Genomic DNA, 17,803 nt, shown 5'->3' on the forward strand with positions numbered 1-17,803 from the left:
TTATTGATTAGGAAATATCCTGTGGCGCTCGCTTAGTGCGGATTCATTTAGTGCTCTATTTTTTCGGAACGAATTATCAGCGTTAAGCGGGGGTCACCTGTATAAGATATTATTTCTTACTTGGACAAGTTTGGTCTTAAATTAAATTCTGTGAAGAATAACTGTTTGTTTCTCTCTTGCACACAATCTTGTTTTTTTTTTTTTATTATTGATAAGAGTTGTGATTAACAGGTGTGATGTGGCCAGGTTCTTATGTTTTTTGATTTCAAATTGTTTTGGTGGCACATAGGTGCTGCGTTCCTATGTGCCACCAGTAAGCAAAATAAAATTTTCCCCCCTAAATGTTGAAAACTGATAAGCGTTAAATAATCAGAAAACAATGTCAAAAAAATTTGGCTGCCCTCATGAACTCCCACCCACTCCTACCCACTTGCGGTGGCTCTGGCTACAGTTAGGAAGTCTTCATTTGGACTTATTGTAACTTGAAACTCTATCTCATGCATGTGTAAAAAAACAAGGATATTATAAAGTATTTTAATTTATATGTGGGATCTGTTGAAAATTATGCCTCCTCTGTTTGGTCACTTTGTAGCCCTCTTCTATAAGTCCTGTATTGGAAGATGAATAATGGATCCTCAAATTACTGCCTGCATTAGTGAAGACATTTAACACCATTTCTGGAAGACAAGAGAGTCTGATTTCCTACCACCTGCATTGACATTCTAAGATGCCTTCGTTACGCAATTCGAAAAAAAAAAAAAAAAAAAGAAAGAAATCCAGAAAAGTGGAACCCAAAGACTGGTTGCTTCACCGTGAAAATGCAACGTAACATTTGTTGTTGCTTGTTCAAAGTTTTTTGGCCAAACATGGAATAGCTTGATTTTAGAAACACTCATATTCACCAGATATGGTTGTTCTATTTGACTTTTTGTTTCCTAGACTGAAAAAAAAATTTTGAAAGGATGTCAATTAAAGAGTAATATAATGGTTCAGCTTTGGGTAATATAAAAAATGTCTTTCCAGAAATGCTTCTAAAAGTGTGAAAATTGTTGGGCTAATTGTATCATCTCAGAAGGACGCTATTTGAAAGGGTATTAAGTCACTCATCATGTACATATGCTTATTGTCACTACTTTATAGTAGGCCAGCTACTTTTTAAACAGACCCCAAATTCTTGAAAAACGCAACTCTTAAGTGATTAATCATGGATGCTATAATTTTTCTCTGCCATGGACGTTAAACTTATAGGTCTCCAGTTAGATTCAATTTCTGAGTTATTAAAATCGGCATTCCGAGACATTCTCACATCCCTAATTTGCTTATACTTCACCTAAGTCTAGAAAAGTTGAGCAGACGGGCTGAGAGGTGGCAAATGAAGTTTAACATTGACAAATTTAAAGTAATACATATGGGAAACAGTAATCCCAGAGTAACGTATCAACTCTGTGGTACCACACTGACAGTGGTAGAGAATGAAAAGGACCTGGGGGTAATTGTGCAGGCAGATATGAAGTTTTCTGAACAGTGCAGACGGTCTGCAATAGTAGCTCATGGTGTCTTGTCAATGATATACAGGAATTTTTCTAGCAGGGATAAGGAGGTGATTATTCCCTCGTATAAGGCAATGGTCAGGCCACACCTTGAGTACTGTATACAGGTCTGGAGGCCTCATTTTAAGAAGGATCTAGAGCTTTTGGAATGAGTACAGAGAAGGGCAACAAGATTAGTGAATGGAACAAGGGGTTGCTCTTACAAAGAAAGGCTTAAGTTTTGCAAATTATAGTGTCTGAAGACTAGGCACCTGCGAGGTGATCTGATTGAGGTGTATAAAGCCTTGAATGGTTTGAGCATGCTCAATGCAGCAGTTGAGATTCTTCCTCTTGCTCAGAATAATCGCCTGAGAGGGCATAAACTCAAATTGAGGAAAGACGGTTGTAGGATAGATGTGCGAAAGTTTGCCTTTAGCCAGCGGTTGGTTGATTGCTGGAACAAACTTCTATCTGTCGTTGTAGAAGTTGATAGCTTAAATAGATAAAAGGCAGAACTTGACAAACATTTGGAGCAAGTGGATGGGTGAAATAAGGGGATTTTTTTTTTTTTTTTTTTGGCTGATGCTATATAAGCTTGCTTTCTTGCATCGTGTGCCTTTGCTAATGCTAATGCCAAGTCCAAAGGTTTGTACATTATGATATATGAGGAAATCAGGAAATATATTTATAAGGAAGCAGAGGCCAGAAGCTTATCAAATTCTGACCGGGAGCTAAATGATTTTGTAATAACTGAGAGCAAAGTGGAGGGGAAATTGTCAAAGTTAAACATAAGAAAGGCACCTGGGATGGATGGGATCTATCTGGATATATTAAAGGAAGTAAGCAAACCCTTAGCCATAATTATGAATGCTTCCTTGGACTCAGGGGAGGTCCCCATGGACTGGAGATGTGAAAATGTGGCCCCAATTCACAAAAGGAGATTAAAGTGTAACACGAGTAATTACAGACCTATTAGTTTAACTTCGGTTCCAGGGAAAATAATGGAGTTGCTGGTTAAAGAAGCAATGCAGGATCATCTAGATAAGACTGACTGCAATTATAATTCAGGCACAGCATGGGTTTGTTAAGGGGAAGTCTTATCTGACAAATGTGATTGGATACTATGATGTGATCACAAAGGAACTGGATGCAAAAAAATAATTAATTTATTTTGTTATCATATACTTGGATTTCAGGAAAGCTTTTGATACCGTTGCACATGGAAGATTACTGTACAAATTGGAAGGGCAAGTTGCTACAATGGATAAAAGGATGGTTGAGTGGAAGAAGACAGAGTGATAATCAGTGGACACTGCTCTTTGTGGAGTAATGCTATTAGAGCAGACCCCAGGGTTTGGTGTTGGCCCATTATTGTTTTGTATATTTATCAATGATATTGATGAAGGTATATCAGGGTTACTGTCTAAGTTTGCAGGCGACACAAAGGTTGGCAGGGTTGTTAATGACAGTAATGATAGTACACTACTACAACATGATCTGGAAAAGTTGAGCAGATGGCCTGAGAGGTGGCAACTGAAGTTTAACATTGACAAATGTAAAGTACTGCATATGGGTAGCAGTAACCCCAGAGTACCATATCAACTGTGTGGTACTACACTCAGGGTGGAAGAGAATGAAAAGGACCTGGGGGTAATTGTGCAGGCAGATATGAAGTTCTCTGAGCAGTGCAGACAGGCTGCAAGAGGTAGCTCATGGTGTCTTGTCAATGATATACAGGAATTTTTCTAGAAAAGGTGATTTTGTCCCCTTGTATAAGGCAATGGTCAGACTAGGCCTGGAGACCTCATTGTAGGAAGGATGTAGAGCTGCTGAATGAGTACAGAGAAGGGCAATGAGGTTGGTGAATGGAATAGAGAGTTGCTGTTATTAAGAAAGGCTTAAGTTTTGCAAATTGCATGTCTGGAGGCTAGATGATCTAATTGAGGTGTATATGGCATGGCCTTGAATGGTTTGAGCAAGCTCAATGCTGATGGGATTCTTCCCTTGCTCAGATTATTCACCTGAGGGGACATAAATTCAAATTGTGGAAAGACAATTGTAGAATAGATGTGCAGAAATGGCCTTTAGCCAGCAGATATTTGATAATTGGAACAAACTTTCATCTGTTGTAGTTTAGGTCAACAACTTAAATAAGTTCAAGGCAGAACTAGACAAACATTTGGAGTGAATGGATGGGTGAAATGGGAAGAGTGTTTTATGATTACATATGATTACAAATGCTTTTATGATTACATAGTCACTTAGGCCAGTAGTGCTGTCAAGCCTTTAAGAACATTCATATATAAATACTGATGCAGAATATTTCTATCGCTTATCAGTTTTCTGTAGCTTGATAACATCACTGCTCACCCTGTCCATTTAGGCTACGTATTGTTACCAAGGCTATTGTATAGTGTACCAGTATTGTTCAGTCCCTTTCTTCTGATGCTCACATAGACAAAAAATTCTTTATTACTGTCCTTTTCCTCCTTGCCAGTACTTTTCCATAGTCTGCCTTAGCATTTTTTACTCATTACAGATTAATTTATACTTGCAATAGTGTTTAGCATCCTTTGATAATTTACATTCAGTTTTCTTTTCTATTAATTATTATCAATTTTGGTCTGAACCTGGATCAGTAATGCTTTAAAGGTATAAAACGAGTAGCTTCCAGAATTACTTTGAACATTTTCCATTTAGCATTTGTATTTGGTAGATTCATCATCTGTTCCATTTGAATAGATTTCAAATTACACCTCACGTCACCATATTTTTTGTTAACCATTTTTGCACAATATGCCAAAATTGAAGAAATTCTCTTGAATTCAGATCCAGAAAGGGGAGGGTGAAAAAAATTTGTGTTATTTTATTCTAGTTTGATTTTTGACAGTAATTTTACTCTGTTGCTGGGTAATCGACTTAGAATAAGGATAACCATTTTAATTTATCCTTATTCTTTATTTGCAGTTGTATAAAATTTTCATTTTTACAGAAATTCATGAAGCTCACTCTACAGAGCCCCACCACCTCCCCTATGAAAACTGACTACAGGGAGCCCACATACATTTTGTAAACTTGCCCAGGAAAAAGTTCACATATGAGTGGTACCTGCTAAGTAGTCTTAATGCAAAAGTAATCAAAATCATATGAAAACTTGTTAAAAATTAGGTCAAAAATGTTGATCTCCTGTACACCACCTCTAATATGCTAATATAAGAAGTTATGTAATCAGTCAAGAAATACATTATGGCTGTGTGTCCCACAGGTCCCCATCTATCTGAAAAATTATAGGCTTCCATACATTTCAATCAGACTGACTGAATAATATCTTTACAGTTTCCATTTTAGATATGCTATCCTCGAATCAACGCACCTCACAATTTTATGGCTGCAGATTATCAGACAATTGCCGATTACTGTGTACAAAACATAAAAGGAGTAATGCCTTCCCAATTCATAAAAAAAATTGAAACTAATCATTCAAGCAAGTGAGGAAAGTGCTCGAAATGATGCTAGTAGCACCCTACTTGCTTAAATGATTTCTAGTAATGGGCTAATTCTTTTATTAGCTAGCTGATCCTTAAAGTGTCCTTGAGTGGTAACGCTGAAAGAAAAAGAATAGCCACAAAGCTTCATGAGCTATGGCAAACAAAGTGGGAGCAGGAAACCAGAGGTCTGGTTACCAAAAGGTTTCAGCCATGGGTGGCAATGATTAGCCAGGGAAGCAGATTAGCTGAAAACTATCAGTAGCAAGGGAATGCAATGTAGAATGAAAGAAGAATGAATAGGCTGGGCAATGAGTGAATTAGAAATTATGGTAAAAGGGAATAAATGCCAGTTTTGGTGAAAGAAAGAGTGACCCAGCATGTGTTATGTTGAATGGGAATGAGTGGAAGAGCAAATGTAATTGGCCGAAAAAATGCAAAAAGTTAATAATAACTTACATTACTTTATATATACAGGCAACCCCCGTATGATACGGTACTTCTACAACACGGTTTCGCTCTAACATGATTGAAAAATTGCGGCAATCCTCACTCGACACGTATTTATATAACATGGTTTCACTCTAACACGGTTAAAGAATTGTGGAAAACCTCGCATAACACAGTATTTTTGAGCATTTATGCGGGGAAAACCCTGCTATTATGTTGGATGTAATTTTTCAACATTTCCATTCTTTTTTGTGAATCCTTGTTGAATCGCTAGTCGTTATGCAAAAAAAAAAAAAAAAAAATTGGGAAATCCCCGTGTTAGTTAGTTAGCTATTAAACTAGTGCTTGTTGAACTTGTGGAAAAATCTAAATTTCAAAGTTTTATTACTATTCGATAATGTGCCAAGCCATCCAAAAGAATTAGAAGTAATCCAAATGTTAAAGTAATGTTTCTACCACCTAATACAACTTTAATTCAGTCATTAGATCAAGGCATTAATCTACCTTTAAAACACATTACATCATTAAAACATCATTGAAGTGATGGAAGCTTGGAAAGATTTTTTAATTGTGGAATGTATCAGCTTTATCACTCAAAGAAGTAAAACCATAAAACCATTAACATTAAATGCGTGTTGGAAAAATGTATGGCCAGAGTCAGTTCATTCAGGAAATATGGTCGAACCAGTAGAAAATGGAATTGGTGTGATAGTAGAACTTGGTGGTCGGTAGGGGGGAAGGTTTTGATGATATGACTACTGAAGCCTTCCACTTGGTAGAATCGGTGTTACCCCTGCGCTGTGTGGAAAAGACCCGAGTTCGAATCCTGTCGATTATGGGAGGAATTTTTATGGGTCTTTTTCACAATGTGGATTAGTTAATCTGTCTCAGGCAAGGGTAGCATGGTTTTTCATCCAACAAAACAGAAAATCGACCTCAGAATGCAAGCAGTTTATAGACGATATACACAGAGCAAATTGGCCTTAGTCACTGGTGCTGCTGAAAAATAAGAAAAAAAGATATGGTTACTGAAGACGTCCAAGAATTACTGGTAGAAAAAGAGACTAGCAAAGCAGATTTCGTGGAAATGGCATCGGAAGTAAACCAAATCAATTGAGAGGATGATAGAGCAGATGAAAATTCTGAACTTCCAAATTTTACACTTAAAAGCATACAGGAAGGCATAAAGTTAGCCAAGCAATTAGAATCTTATTTTTTGAATGCAGATTCTTTGACTGAAAGGAGCCCAAAGTTCAAAAAGGATCTTCAAAAATGCTTAGTTCCATACGAAATTTACAAAGATCTATCAAGCAAAAGCAAACAAACCGAGATTACTGATTTTTTAAAGAGAGATTTCCACGAAATCTGGAACGGTGTATTTTTGTTAGCTTTTGGAACGTAACCTCCCTTTTTGTACTGGTTCTTAGTCCCATATAACACAGTTTCACCCTACACTAGATTTTATAGGAGCCTAACTACCGTGTTATACAAGGGTTACCTGTCATCATCATCAGCCATTTTCAATCCACTGCAGGATGAAGGCCTCTCCAGCAACTTTCCAGTTCCTTCTGTTTTGAGCACTGGCCATCCATTTACTACTCAAAAACTCATGAATTTCATCTATCCATCTCCGCCTTTGTCTTCCAGGCTTTCTTCTAGCTCCTCTTGGGTACCATTCTGTTATTTTCTTAGTCCATCTGTCATCATGTCTTTGAGCTATGTGTCCTGCCCAAGACCATTTTAGTTCTTTAGTTTTGATAAGAATGTCCTTTACTTGAGTTTGCTGCCTAATCCATGTGTTTCTCTTCTTATCTAACAGTCTGATTCCCAATATAATTCGTTCCATTCTTCGCTGTGTAGTTCTTAGCTTCTCTTCCATTCTTTTGGTGAGTGCCCAAGTTTCACTTCCATAAGTCATGGTGGGGAGTATACATTGGTTCATTATTTTACGTTTCAGACAAACTGGGATATTGCTCTTCAGTATGTGACTATATTTCCTGAGGGTTACCTGTACTATCAAATATTTACTAACAACACAAACACTATCACTGTATTCTCCTGTGGCCTGCACCACAACTGAAGAATAACAGTAAGTTGAGGTGCCTGGAGAGTGCAGTGCAGAAAGCACGAGTCGGACAAATGAAACGAAAGCAAGAAGAATGAATGAATGAGGGAATAAGTGTGTGAGAAAAAGAACACAAACCATAAATGTTACAGTAAATTACACACTAACCCTATTTTAAATCTTTTATATTCTTACTTATTTAGCTTAATTATTATGCATTGGAATTTAAATTTACAGTACACACCATTGCATTACCCCCCTTCCCGGTGTGTGAGAAACAGGATGAATGAGTGAGGAGAGGGAAAAATATATATACACACCAATGAGCCAAAACATTATGACCAGCGAGTCGGTATGCAAATCGAAGCAACTGCAAGTGAACTACGGTACAGGTCTGGACACGGTATAAATACCACCTGATACTGAGCTCCGTTAATCAGTGTTACTCATGTTCTTCAGAGGGGAAAGGCAGCGGACTTAAGCGAGTTTGACAAAGGCCAAATTGTAATGGCCAGAGCATATCCGAAACGGCACGGCTGGTGTGGTTCACAGTCAGTCATGATTAGTGCCTACCGAAAGTGGTAGATACTAACAATGTTCAAGGTGAGCAAAGGCTCTCCCGGATAGTACGTGGCAACAGAAGGGCATCTGTGGTGCAACTTGCTGGTAATTGGAATGCTGGTGACTGGAGTAATGTATCACAACACACAATATATCGAACCCTGCTGGAAGTGGGGTTGTGTGGCCGCTCCGAGTGCCCATGCTAACCACGGTTCACCAATGATACAATGGGCATGCGAGCATCGAAGCTGGACCTTGAGTGATTGATTGTCTGGTCCGATGAATCATGTTTCCTGTTGCACCTTGTGGATGGCTGGCTACGTGTGCGTCATTTACCTGAGAAAGTGATGGCACCTGGATGCAGCATGGAGCGAAAACAAGTCAGTGGTGGCAGTGTCATGCTTTGGGCAATGTTCTGCTGGGATACCCTGGGTCCAGTCATCCATGTGCCGGGCATTGTGATGTCTACCACCTACCTAAACATCATTGCTGACCAGGTACACCCTTTCATGGCACCGGTCTTCCCCTCTGGCAGTGCCATCTTTCAGCAGGATAATGTGCCATGCCACACCACCTGGATTGTTTGAGACTGGTTTGCGGAACATTAGGAAGACTTCCAGGTATTGCCCTGGCCTCCAAATTTCCCAGACATCAGTCCCTTCGAGCATCTATGATTTGTGTTGGAACAGCAACTCCAATCTGCTGCATCTCAACCACGGACCTTACTGGACTTAAAGGAACTGCTGGTTACTTGTTGGTACCAGATACCACAAGACACATTTAGAAATCTTGTGGCATCCATGCCTTGCCAGGTATGAGCTGTTTTGGCTGCATGTGGAGGACCAACATCATATTAGGTAGGTGGTCATAATGTTTTGGCTCATCGGTGTATATATATATATAACCTAACAGAAAAAATAAAATAAAATAATATAAGAAAAAAAAGTATAAAAATAGAATGAAAGTAGAGTGAGAATGCAGATTATGAATAAAGCAAATGTCTTTCCCCTTCACCCAATGAAGGGGCGGCGATTATTTTCCCATCCTTTGCCTGGTGGATTCCCCACTGCCAGTAACATATATCCCACCCCCAGAGCAGGATCGGCAGTTTGACCTTCCTAATGCCCTGAAGGCATGGGTGGATCTTCTCTGGCTTCTTTGTTCAACTCCATCACACCATAATTTCTTCCACTGTAGAAATATATTAGATCTCTCTTTGTACTCAATGGAAGTGGTTTCGGTGGTCGCATTGCACATATACGTGAGGCGCCTCCGTAGCCGGGTAGGAAGGAGCAGCAGTGCGTAGCACACGCTTCTTGATTAGACCGGGGTTCGAGCCCGTCACCACCAAATACGGAGGATGCGGAAAGGTCAAGGGAATGACCACCGCATATCACGGAGCAATATGACCTTAGTTGCTAATGCTCCTGAAAACCAAATACAAACAAACAAACAAAACATATACGTGGTCTATATGCCTTACAACACTATTAGTGTACCAGAAAATGGTTTTCACCCTCACTGTTTACCTATATATACTAACTGGACATGGTTCGCAAACTCTACTGGACATGAAAACTCTACCAATTCAGACTTTCTAATACAGTCTCCTGTCGATGTGGGCTACTGGAAGATTCTCCTCGTGTACTTTTTGAATGCTCCATTTACGAGGATCTAAGATTGGCTCTTAAGGCAACAGTACCAAACTTGTCTCCTAGATGTGAAGAGATACTCATAGCTGTCAATAATTTCCAGGCCCTTCAAACCTTCTGCCATGCTGCTTTTAATCGCAGGAAGACTTTCAATGTCAATGTTAGTGCAAGCAATCAAGCTGAAAACACTTCATGAATGAAAATACAACCTGTTGCCTCGTTTGTCGTCCTGGTGACGTAATATCCAAATTTTTCTGGTTCATTCTTTATCAAGACTCTCCAAAACTAAATCCTTCCTATACTCATTGATACCCTCATCAACCAGTGACTTTTGAAATTACTCCAGATTAACAGAATTATATCTAGAACTTGTTCCTGCTGATCTTGTTTTTGGATGATAATACTATTTCTGTCTGACAGTACACCTTTTCTTTTTGTGGACTACTTTGGGTAGCACTGCATAAAGATGTGGGCAAAGACATAGATAAAGATTTTATTTATTTATTTATTTTTCTTGTTATTTTATCTTTATTTTTTATTTTATTTTATTTTTTTTACTTTATGCTATTCTCCTTTTTATTTCTTTGTCTTCTGCTGTCCTGTCTAATGGGAATGACTGACTGACTGTGTGTGCGTGCACGCTGTTGCTGGCATGGAATTCATTTAAATGGCTCCAAACTCGCTTTGGTCATTCAGTGCGTGACTGTTGAGGTTGGCCATGGTTCGTGCGTAGTTGTGGCCTACCTCCTCATGATGTAGACCGACACTGGGCAGGCTTTCCAGGTGATTGCCTGCCTGCAGTTGTACGCTGCACGAACATAATATCACAAACACATTTCTGGCCTGTTGCAGTGCTCTGTAACCATCACAGTGTACAAAGGCAGAGTTGAACTTTCATTCAGTTGCCGGCCTACATAAGGTACTATACATGTCTTCATACTGGTTCGACACTTACATGGACCTGACAGTGATCACCGATGGAGACATACTGCAGATCCGCTGCCAACACACCATTTGGCGATCTGAACTGGGTACTCAAACCTGGTTCCCTTTAAAACCCCATCCTCAAGCTGGGGGGGATAGAGACAGGTCTCTATCTTCTCCCCTCCCTGCCTCCTATCCTTACCTACTCTATTGTCCCCATCCTTCTACTTGTTTTGCCCCAGTCTTCCCTCCCCCACTATAACCAAACCGACCTAGTACGCCACTAACAGTGCTGCCAAATTCTAATCAACATCTAAATTCAACTGCTTTCTCATAAACTTCTTTCAGCCTATCCAAATTCTAGTGTTAATCCTTTTTTTATATATATATATATATATATACATATGAGCTGTTCAGAGGTAAAGTGGTATAAGTCACTTTCTCTTAATTTCACAGGAGCAAGAGTTTTGCATTTCAGCTTATGAAAAATGAAACTTGTATTAAAAAACTCAAATAAGGATTTTTATATTCAAAATATAATACATTTTTAGTCTACATAAATGTTTTATTAATTTTTTGGCCAGAAATAGGTATAAATATGGTGAAAGAGGCCTATGTGCTCTGGATTCATATTATTGAAAGAATTATAATTCCTCAGAGCGGTTTAATTTCAGAATACACATATGTCACAGCCACAAACTTCAACCTCAAACAATTAGCCATGCGCCTCACGCACCATCTTGGCAGTGCACATCTCCATTCCAACTGCCATTTTAATATATTTTCTAACTGAAGAAGGCTGTCCACTCAGCCGAAAGCTATTTATATTTATATATTAACCGTACTTGTATGTGTATTCTGAAATTAAACCGCTCTTTATATTTATATATTAACCGTACTTGTATGTGTATTCTGAAATTAAACCGCTCTGAGGAATTATAATTCTTTCAATAAGGTATAAATACATAACTTGGCTTTCAGTCTTTTTAAACCATGTTAAAAAAAGTTAAAACCATGAAGAATGTTCAGTTCCTTTCACTCTCTTGTTGTTCTGCTTCATCATCATCTGGTATTGCTTCACCTTGTCTTGCACCAGCAGTAGCGCCATTAGCAGTAACCAAATTGCGGAAAACACTGTGGTGGATTGGTGGGATGTACCGAAGTAGACTCAGCATATCCTGTTTCTTTGCAACTGATACAGGAATTGGTTCCATGTATAATATTGGCTGTTCCACTTCTCCCAAGTTTCTCTCACTTTTTGGGGGTCTACCTCTTCAATATGAAAGAGATGGTTCAGTGTTGATAGTTTTGAATCCTTAATCCTAAATCTTTAAATTTCATTTAAAGTTTCTTTATACTGGGTAACATAAGGAGTGTTTTTTGTAAGTCTGATCCATTGAAATTTTGGTGCACTATGGCCATAGTTGCCGATGCGCCTAATAAATCCCAAAACAAACAAACCATTGAAATTTTAACCAGTTGACATTGTCGTTTGGGGTGCTAATTTTCTTTTTGACTACATGGTTTAATGATGGCCCAGTGGATAGAAAATCTGTCCTATCCATTTTATGTACATGAAATGGATGTTTCTTCTTGGCACCTTTTATTGTTTCATACCAATCTGCTGCAGTGAAAATCATCTTGGGCTTTGATGAGGATTCAATAATAGCAAAATCGTGATCATTCAGCAAAAAAAATGACCATAAATAGGGATCTAGAGTCTTGATGGAGTTATCAGTACTGTGTATAGTAGCTTCAGTAGGCTAAGTATCAGTTTCCAGTTCCAATTTTGTCCTGTACACGAGTCACTAAACATGATACAGTGATCTTTTCCATTGCCAAATTGTTTGTGCTTCACAAGACAGGCTGCAATTCCTTGGCTTCCTTTTTTGCCTTTGGTCTCATCCCATACATACATGTGGCCCTTCCCATTATGTAAATTGTGACAACCAAGATTATATCCGTACATATTTCTCTTGTAATAGGCAACTGAAGTGGATAACTTAGGAAAGGCCAGTGCATTTTCAAGATCAAATGTAAAAGCTAAGATATTGTTATCATTCTTACGATCATCAGTAGCCTTCTTCAACATTTCACATGCTTTGTCTGCTCTGTGTAAATGCAATTCACAATGTGCTTGAAGTTGCCTTTTTTCTTCATCATTTTCATATGCATCAATATTTTCATGGCATCGCACGTTTGACATGTATCCTTCTTAGGAGCAATAAAAGATAAATTAAACTAATAGTTGAATATATGCCTATAAATATGTTCTTTTACTGCTACTACTTGTTGCCTGTCTTTACACTCTAAAACAAACAGTTTGTACATTTTTTTATGTTTAAGTCTGCACTCAAATATTTTCTATTTGGGTTGTTGTGTCTAGTGTAGTGGCTAACATAAGTTGGAAATTTTCAGATGTGTTCTCTAACTGTTTCTTTCAAGGCTTCTGAAATTTTATTAGAAGGTGGTCCTTTGCCCCTTAAATCTTAACCAGGTTTCTAACCCTCTTCCTCTTTTTTTAACAAATAGGCCAAACGTCCATAGGATATTTGAAATGTGTCTAAGAAGAATGACTTACAAACTTGTATGGGCTTGTTTTTAATATTCAAATTATATTTGTAAGAAACTTGCTTAGGCCCCTTCTCTCCAGATCTAGGACGATGACTTCTTACTTGCATTCACTGGACTAGTCCACTTAAGTAAGCGTTCTGTCTAGAATAATTACCAGTCTGCCAAATGTTATTTTTTGGAGGCATTTTTGTTGACAACCACAGCCTTTGTTGGTAAAAACCTTACCTTTCACAGTTCTGTTATTTCTGGTGACATGCTCTTCCCCCCATATTTCTCTTCTTTTTTCTTTCTGTAGATTTATGACTCTCAGAATCTTTTCTACGTTTCTTTGTTTTTTTTAATTGTGGAGTACCACTGTCAAAGCATTCTTTATCATTGTCTACATGTGAAAACAAACAAAAACTTTAAATTTCATGTAATGTCAACTTCATGTAGTTAATATACTAATTCCGACAAGCAAATATGTTTTTATAGGTTATGAAATCAAAACATAGTCTTAAGCTTATTATAATGTACTTACCTTGTACATGTAATATTTCTTCTTCACCAGCCATAATTCTTCAAGAAATGTCAATAAAAGACATTCAAACAAAGTTTGTTCATGGAACACAATCTGTAATCACACACGTGCTTGACAGCTAACACTGACTTATACCACTGTACCTCTGATGACGCTCTGTAATTCTGATAAGTGCTGCTGCCACATGGTCAATGTAAAAGTTAGACTTATACCACTTTGCCTGTGAATACATTTCACCTAGTAGTATCAAAATTTGGTATAGGTCAAAAATCGATTTTTCTTGACTTATACTACTTTACCTCTGAACTCATATATATATATATATATATATATATATATATATATAAGTTGTATTAATATTAAATGTATATATAATATCCGAACTGGATACTCAATAACCTAACAGGAAAAATCCGACTTTACACACACACACACACACACACACACAGTCGGACCTCTGTTTAACCAACTTCCATAAAGCAAATTTTTCTGTTTAACAAATTTTTTTGATTTCCCCTTGGTCATTACATTGAAAATAGTTTCTGTATAACGAAGAAAATTTCCACATAATGTACTGATTTCGAGAGACCTGCACTTCTGCCCTTTAGGCATTAGAATTGATGCTGTAGAAAGCAAGAATTGAGAGTTGAAGGATTAAGAATTAATCCCTTTTGCTTTTAAGAACTAAAGGGATTAATGCTTAAGAGCTAAAACATTCCACAATATAGTGCTGCCTGTAAAACCTATACAGCTGCCTCTACTGTACTGAGAAATCGCGCTGGTCACCTGCTATCTGTGTGTCCACAGTCATTGGCAAAGATCAAGGCATATTCCTGATGCAGACATTCACTCTGGTCAACCTGTTTTCTACTGTAAGCACCCGATTAGAGAATTAGGAGAGAGAGAGTCATTTTCCTTTATCCTGGAAATTCATCTGTTGTTCCACAGAAATGAGTCATTCACACCCACTAAATTTCACATGTCTCTACATGGTAGGTACAAGTGGCCCTAAATCAGTTTTCTTTTAGCTGCTGTGCAAGCAACCTTACAATGTCTGAAAGAAAATCCTTGAGTGTAGTGGATAAAGTGGAAGTGCTTAATAGTGTAGATCAGGGTGTTAAAGAAATCGGTTTAAAATTTGGTAACCCTGCCAGTAATGTTACCAACCATTCTGAAAAACTTTGTTTCAATTCTCAGACTGTTTGAGGAAACGGAACCCATTCGGAAGCGTGTGAAATTATGCTTGCATGAAGATGTAGATGAAACCGTTTTTATGTGGGTGAAGTTGATTTGAGACCAAAACTTGCCGATATCAGGGCTATTTAATAAAGGAAAAGGCTATGGAGTGCACATCATTTTTGGGGCATGAAACATTTCAAGCCAGTTCTGGTTGACTGGACAAATTTAAAAAGCGCCATGGTTTACTTGAAAAGGTTACTTCATGTGAAAGTGGAGTTGTGATCAAAGAAAACTGTACCCATTGGAAATAAACAGTTTAAATTATGGACTACAGACCCAAAGACATTCAACGTTGATGAAACAGATCTATTTTTTTAATGTTTGCCAAACAAAATACTGACTTTTGAAGGTGATAAATATTTAGGTGGAAAAAATAGTAAGTAGAGAATTACAGTCTTGGTTTGTGCAAATATGACTGTTAATGAAAAACTTAAGCTTTTGATAATAGGCAAAAGAAGTAAGCAACTCCAGCAAAAGAAGTAAGCAACTCCAGTGTTTCAGAGGAGTAAAGCTAGATTTGAACTGCAACTACAACAAAAAACTTGGATGACAAGTGAACTTTTTGAACGGTGGATTTTAAATTTCATGGAAAAATGATGAAATTAAACAGAAAAATTGCATTGATTGTCAACAATTGTCCTGCCCACCTTTACTCGGTAAAGAATTGTTTTGCAACAGCACATTTTGCTAAAACAGCAATTAACAGCGATGAGAGAGATGAACTACTACAAGACAGTGGAATATCTTAGGAATAACTCCAAGCGATAGGTTTGATCAGTACAAAAATTGTTCTTGACGAATTTTTAGGAATTGATAATGTTGATAATGATGATGTTATAATGTCAGTTGATAATGATAGTAGCTGAATATCTGAGTGACTCCAACATTTTGAAGAGTATTCAAAGAACTAGTGACAATATCAACGAGTAGGGAAAATGAGGCAATATTAAACCTTCCAAACATGAAATGTTGGTAGCATTTGAAACTTTGGCCCGAGGCCTTCAGCATGAAGAAAATGTGCCAGAAAATATATTTGAATGTTTAAACATGCAAACATTTTTTATGAATGATGTACAATAAAATCCAGTGTACAACAAAAAAATAACCAAATATTTCTTAAAAGTGTACTAATATTAGTCATTCAAGTAAAATAGCAATTTCTTAATATATATGTATTAATAAATTAATTGTTTTAAAATGTTAAAAAATTTATTCATTCCCACTTATTTCTGATTTATTTCCCATCTTTTACTATATTTCTGAATGTTGAATCACAGTATTTTTCATTGTTGAAAAGATCGTATTTCTTTATAACGGAATTTCTGTTTAACAAATTTATTCATGTGAATGATCGATTTCATTATATAGAAGTCTGACTGTATATATATATATATATATCAGGCCTTGCCACTAATTAGATGGCAGGGCCTCCTCATGGCAAAGTCTGTGCAATGGTGGGTCCCAGTAGGGGCCCCAACAGTAATTGGTCAGAGAAACAACAGAACATAACTCTACACAACATTCCACTCCCCATACATCTTTAAATCTCTGGCCTTCATAGAGTTCTGTGTCACGTATACAATGTAAAGATGGGGGGAACCCCTGGTGCCGTCAGACAATTAACACACTTTACACCACTTTGAGTGGTTCCAAAAGTCACAGAACAATTGTCAGCTTTCTTTCTATGCAGCAAATGTTTTTAAACTAGTGGGATGCACCACCAACCTACACTCATACAGCTGCTAATCTGATAATGAAAATTAAAAAAACAGAGAAATAATTAATCACTAAAAATTTAAAAGATCTATAAAGCTTTAAGTTTTCAATGCTAGTTTGCTTAATATTTAATGTTATCTAGGATCAGTAGAAAGTATTCATAATATTTAAATGATATGGGGAGTTAAAAAATAACGGAGAGTAAGTTTTATAACTAGAAGTTATTAAGAATAACTAACATTCTGTAACCAAGAATAACTCTGTTTCAGGTATTAGAGCTAGAAGAGATCAAATCCCACCATTGGCGTATAATACCATGCAGTGCCATGACAGGAGAAAATTTACTTATTGGAGTTGATTGGATATTAGATGACATAGCAGCTAGAATATTTACTCTGGAATGAGCAGTATTAAATAAAATGCATGTTTCATAAAACATGTTATCTGGAGACTTTATTTTCCTGAAATGTTTAGTTTTACATAGTCACAAAATAATGTCATGGATTAACTTTATCAATAGCATAAACTATAAATAGCCTAATTATGTATACATCATTTTTTTGTGTAATATTTCCATTTTATGTCTTGTAAGGTGCCTCTTCCATATTTATTAAATTTATTTTTCAGATATTAGTAGAAATCATTAATGAATTTAAAATGCTTATCTTCAGCAATCAGAAACATAAATCATGTGTGTGTTATATGTGCTATAAATGACTGAAACTAACACAAAATCATTTCCATTCTGTACTAAAATCAAAAAAAAAAAAAAAATATGTACAACTTTAACAGGCGCCTCCGTAGCCAGGTGGGAAGGAGCAGCAATGCATAGCACACGCTTCTTGATTAGACCGGGGTTCAAGCCCGTCACCACCAAATACGAAGGATACAGAAAGGTCAGGGAATGACCACCGCATATCCCAGAGCAATATGGCCTTAGTTGCTAATGCTCCTAAAAACCAAAAAACAAACTAACTAACAACTTTAACATCCTGCATAAACCAGAAATATAGAGCGTGTGTGTAGAATTAGAATCTTTCCCTTTTTGCCAAATTCAGGTTCAGACTTTTCCAGCAAGTATCATAGTC

General features: G+C 37.2%; 1 protein-coding gene across 1 annotated transcript in view; it reads left to right on the forward strand.

Moving 5' to 3' along the window:
- The window catches only part of Arl2 (ADP ribosylation factor-like 2), a 116,929-nt gene extending 99,659 nt beyond the window's left edge, over positions 1–17,270 (forward strand). The window contains exon 5 of the mRNA XM_090379809.1: positions 16,985–17,270. Coding sequence (XP_090235935.1) covers positions 16,985–17,119 — 135 coding nt within the window. The 3' untranslated portion in view covers positions 17,120–17,270. The remainder of the gene's footprint in view (positions 1–16,984) is intronic.
- The last annotated feature ends 533 nt before the right edge of the window (positions 17,271–17,803 follow it).

This window comes from Mastigoproctus giganteus, chromosome 8, assembly GCF_048544385.1.
Source record: "Mastigoproctus giganteus isolate SK-2022 chromosome 8, ASM4854438v1, whole genome shotgun sequence".
In the NCBI taxonomy this organism is placed as follows: Eukaryota; Metazoa; Arthropoda; class Arachnida; order Uropygi; family Thelyphonidae; genus Mastigoproctus; species Mastigoproctus giganteus.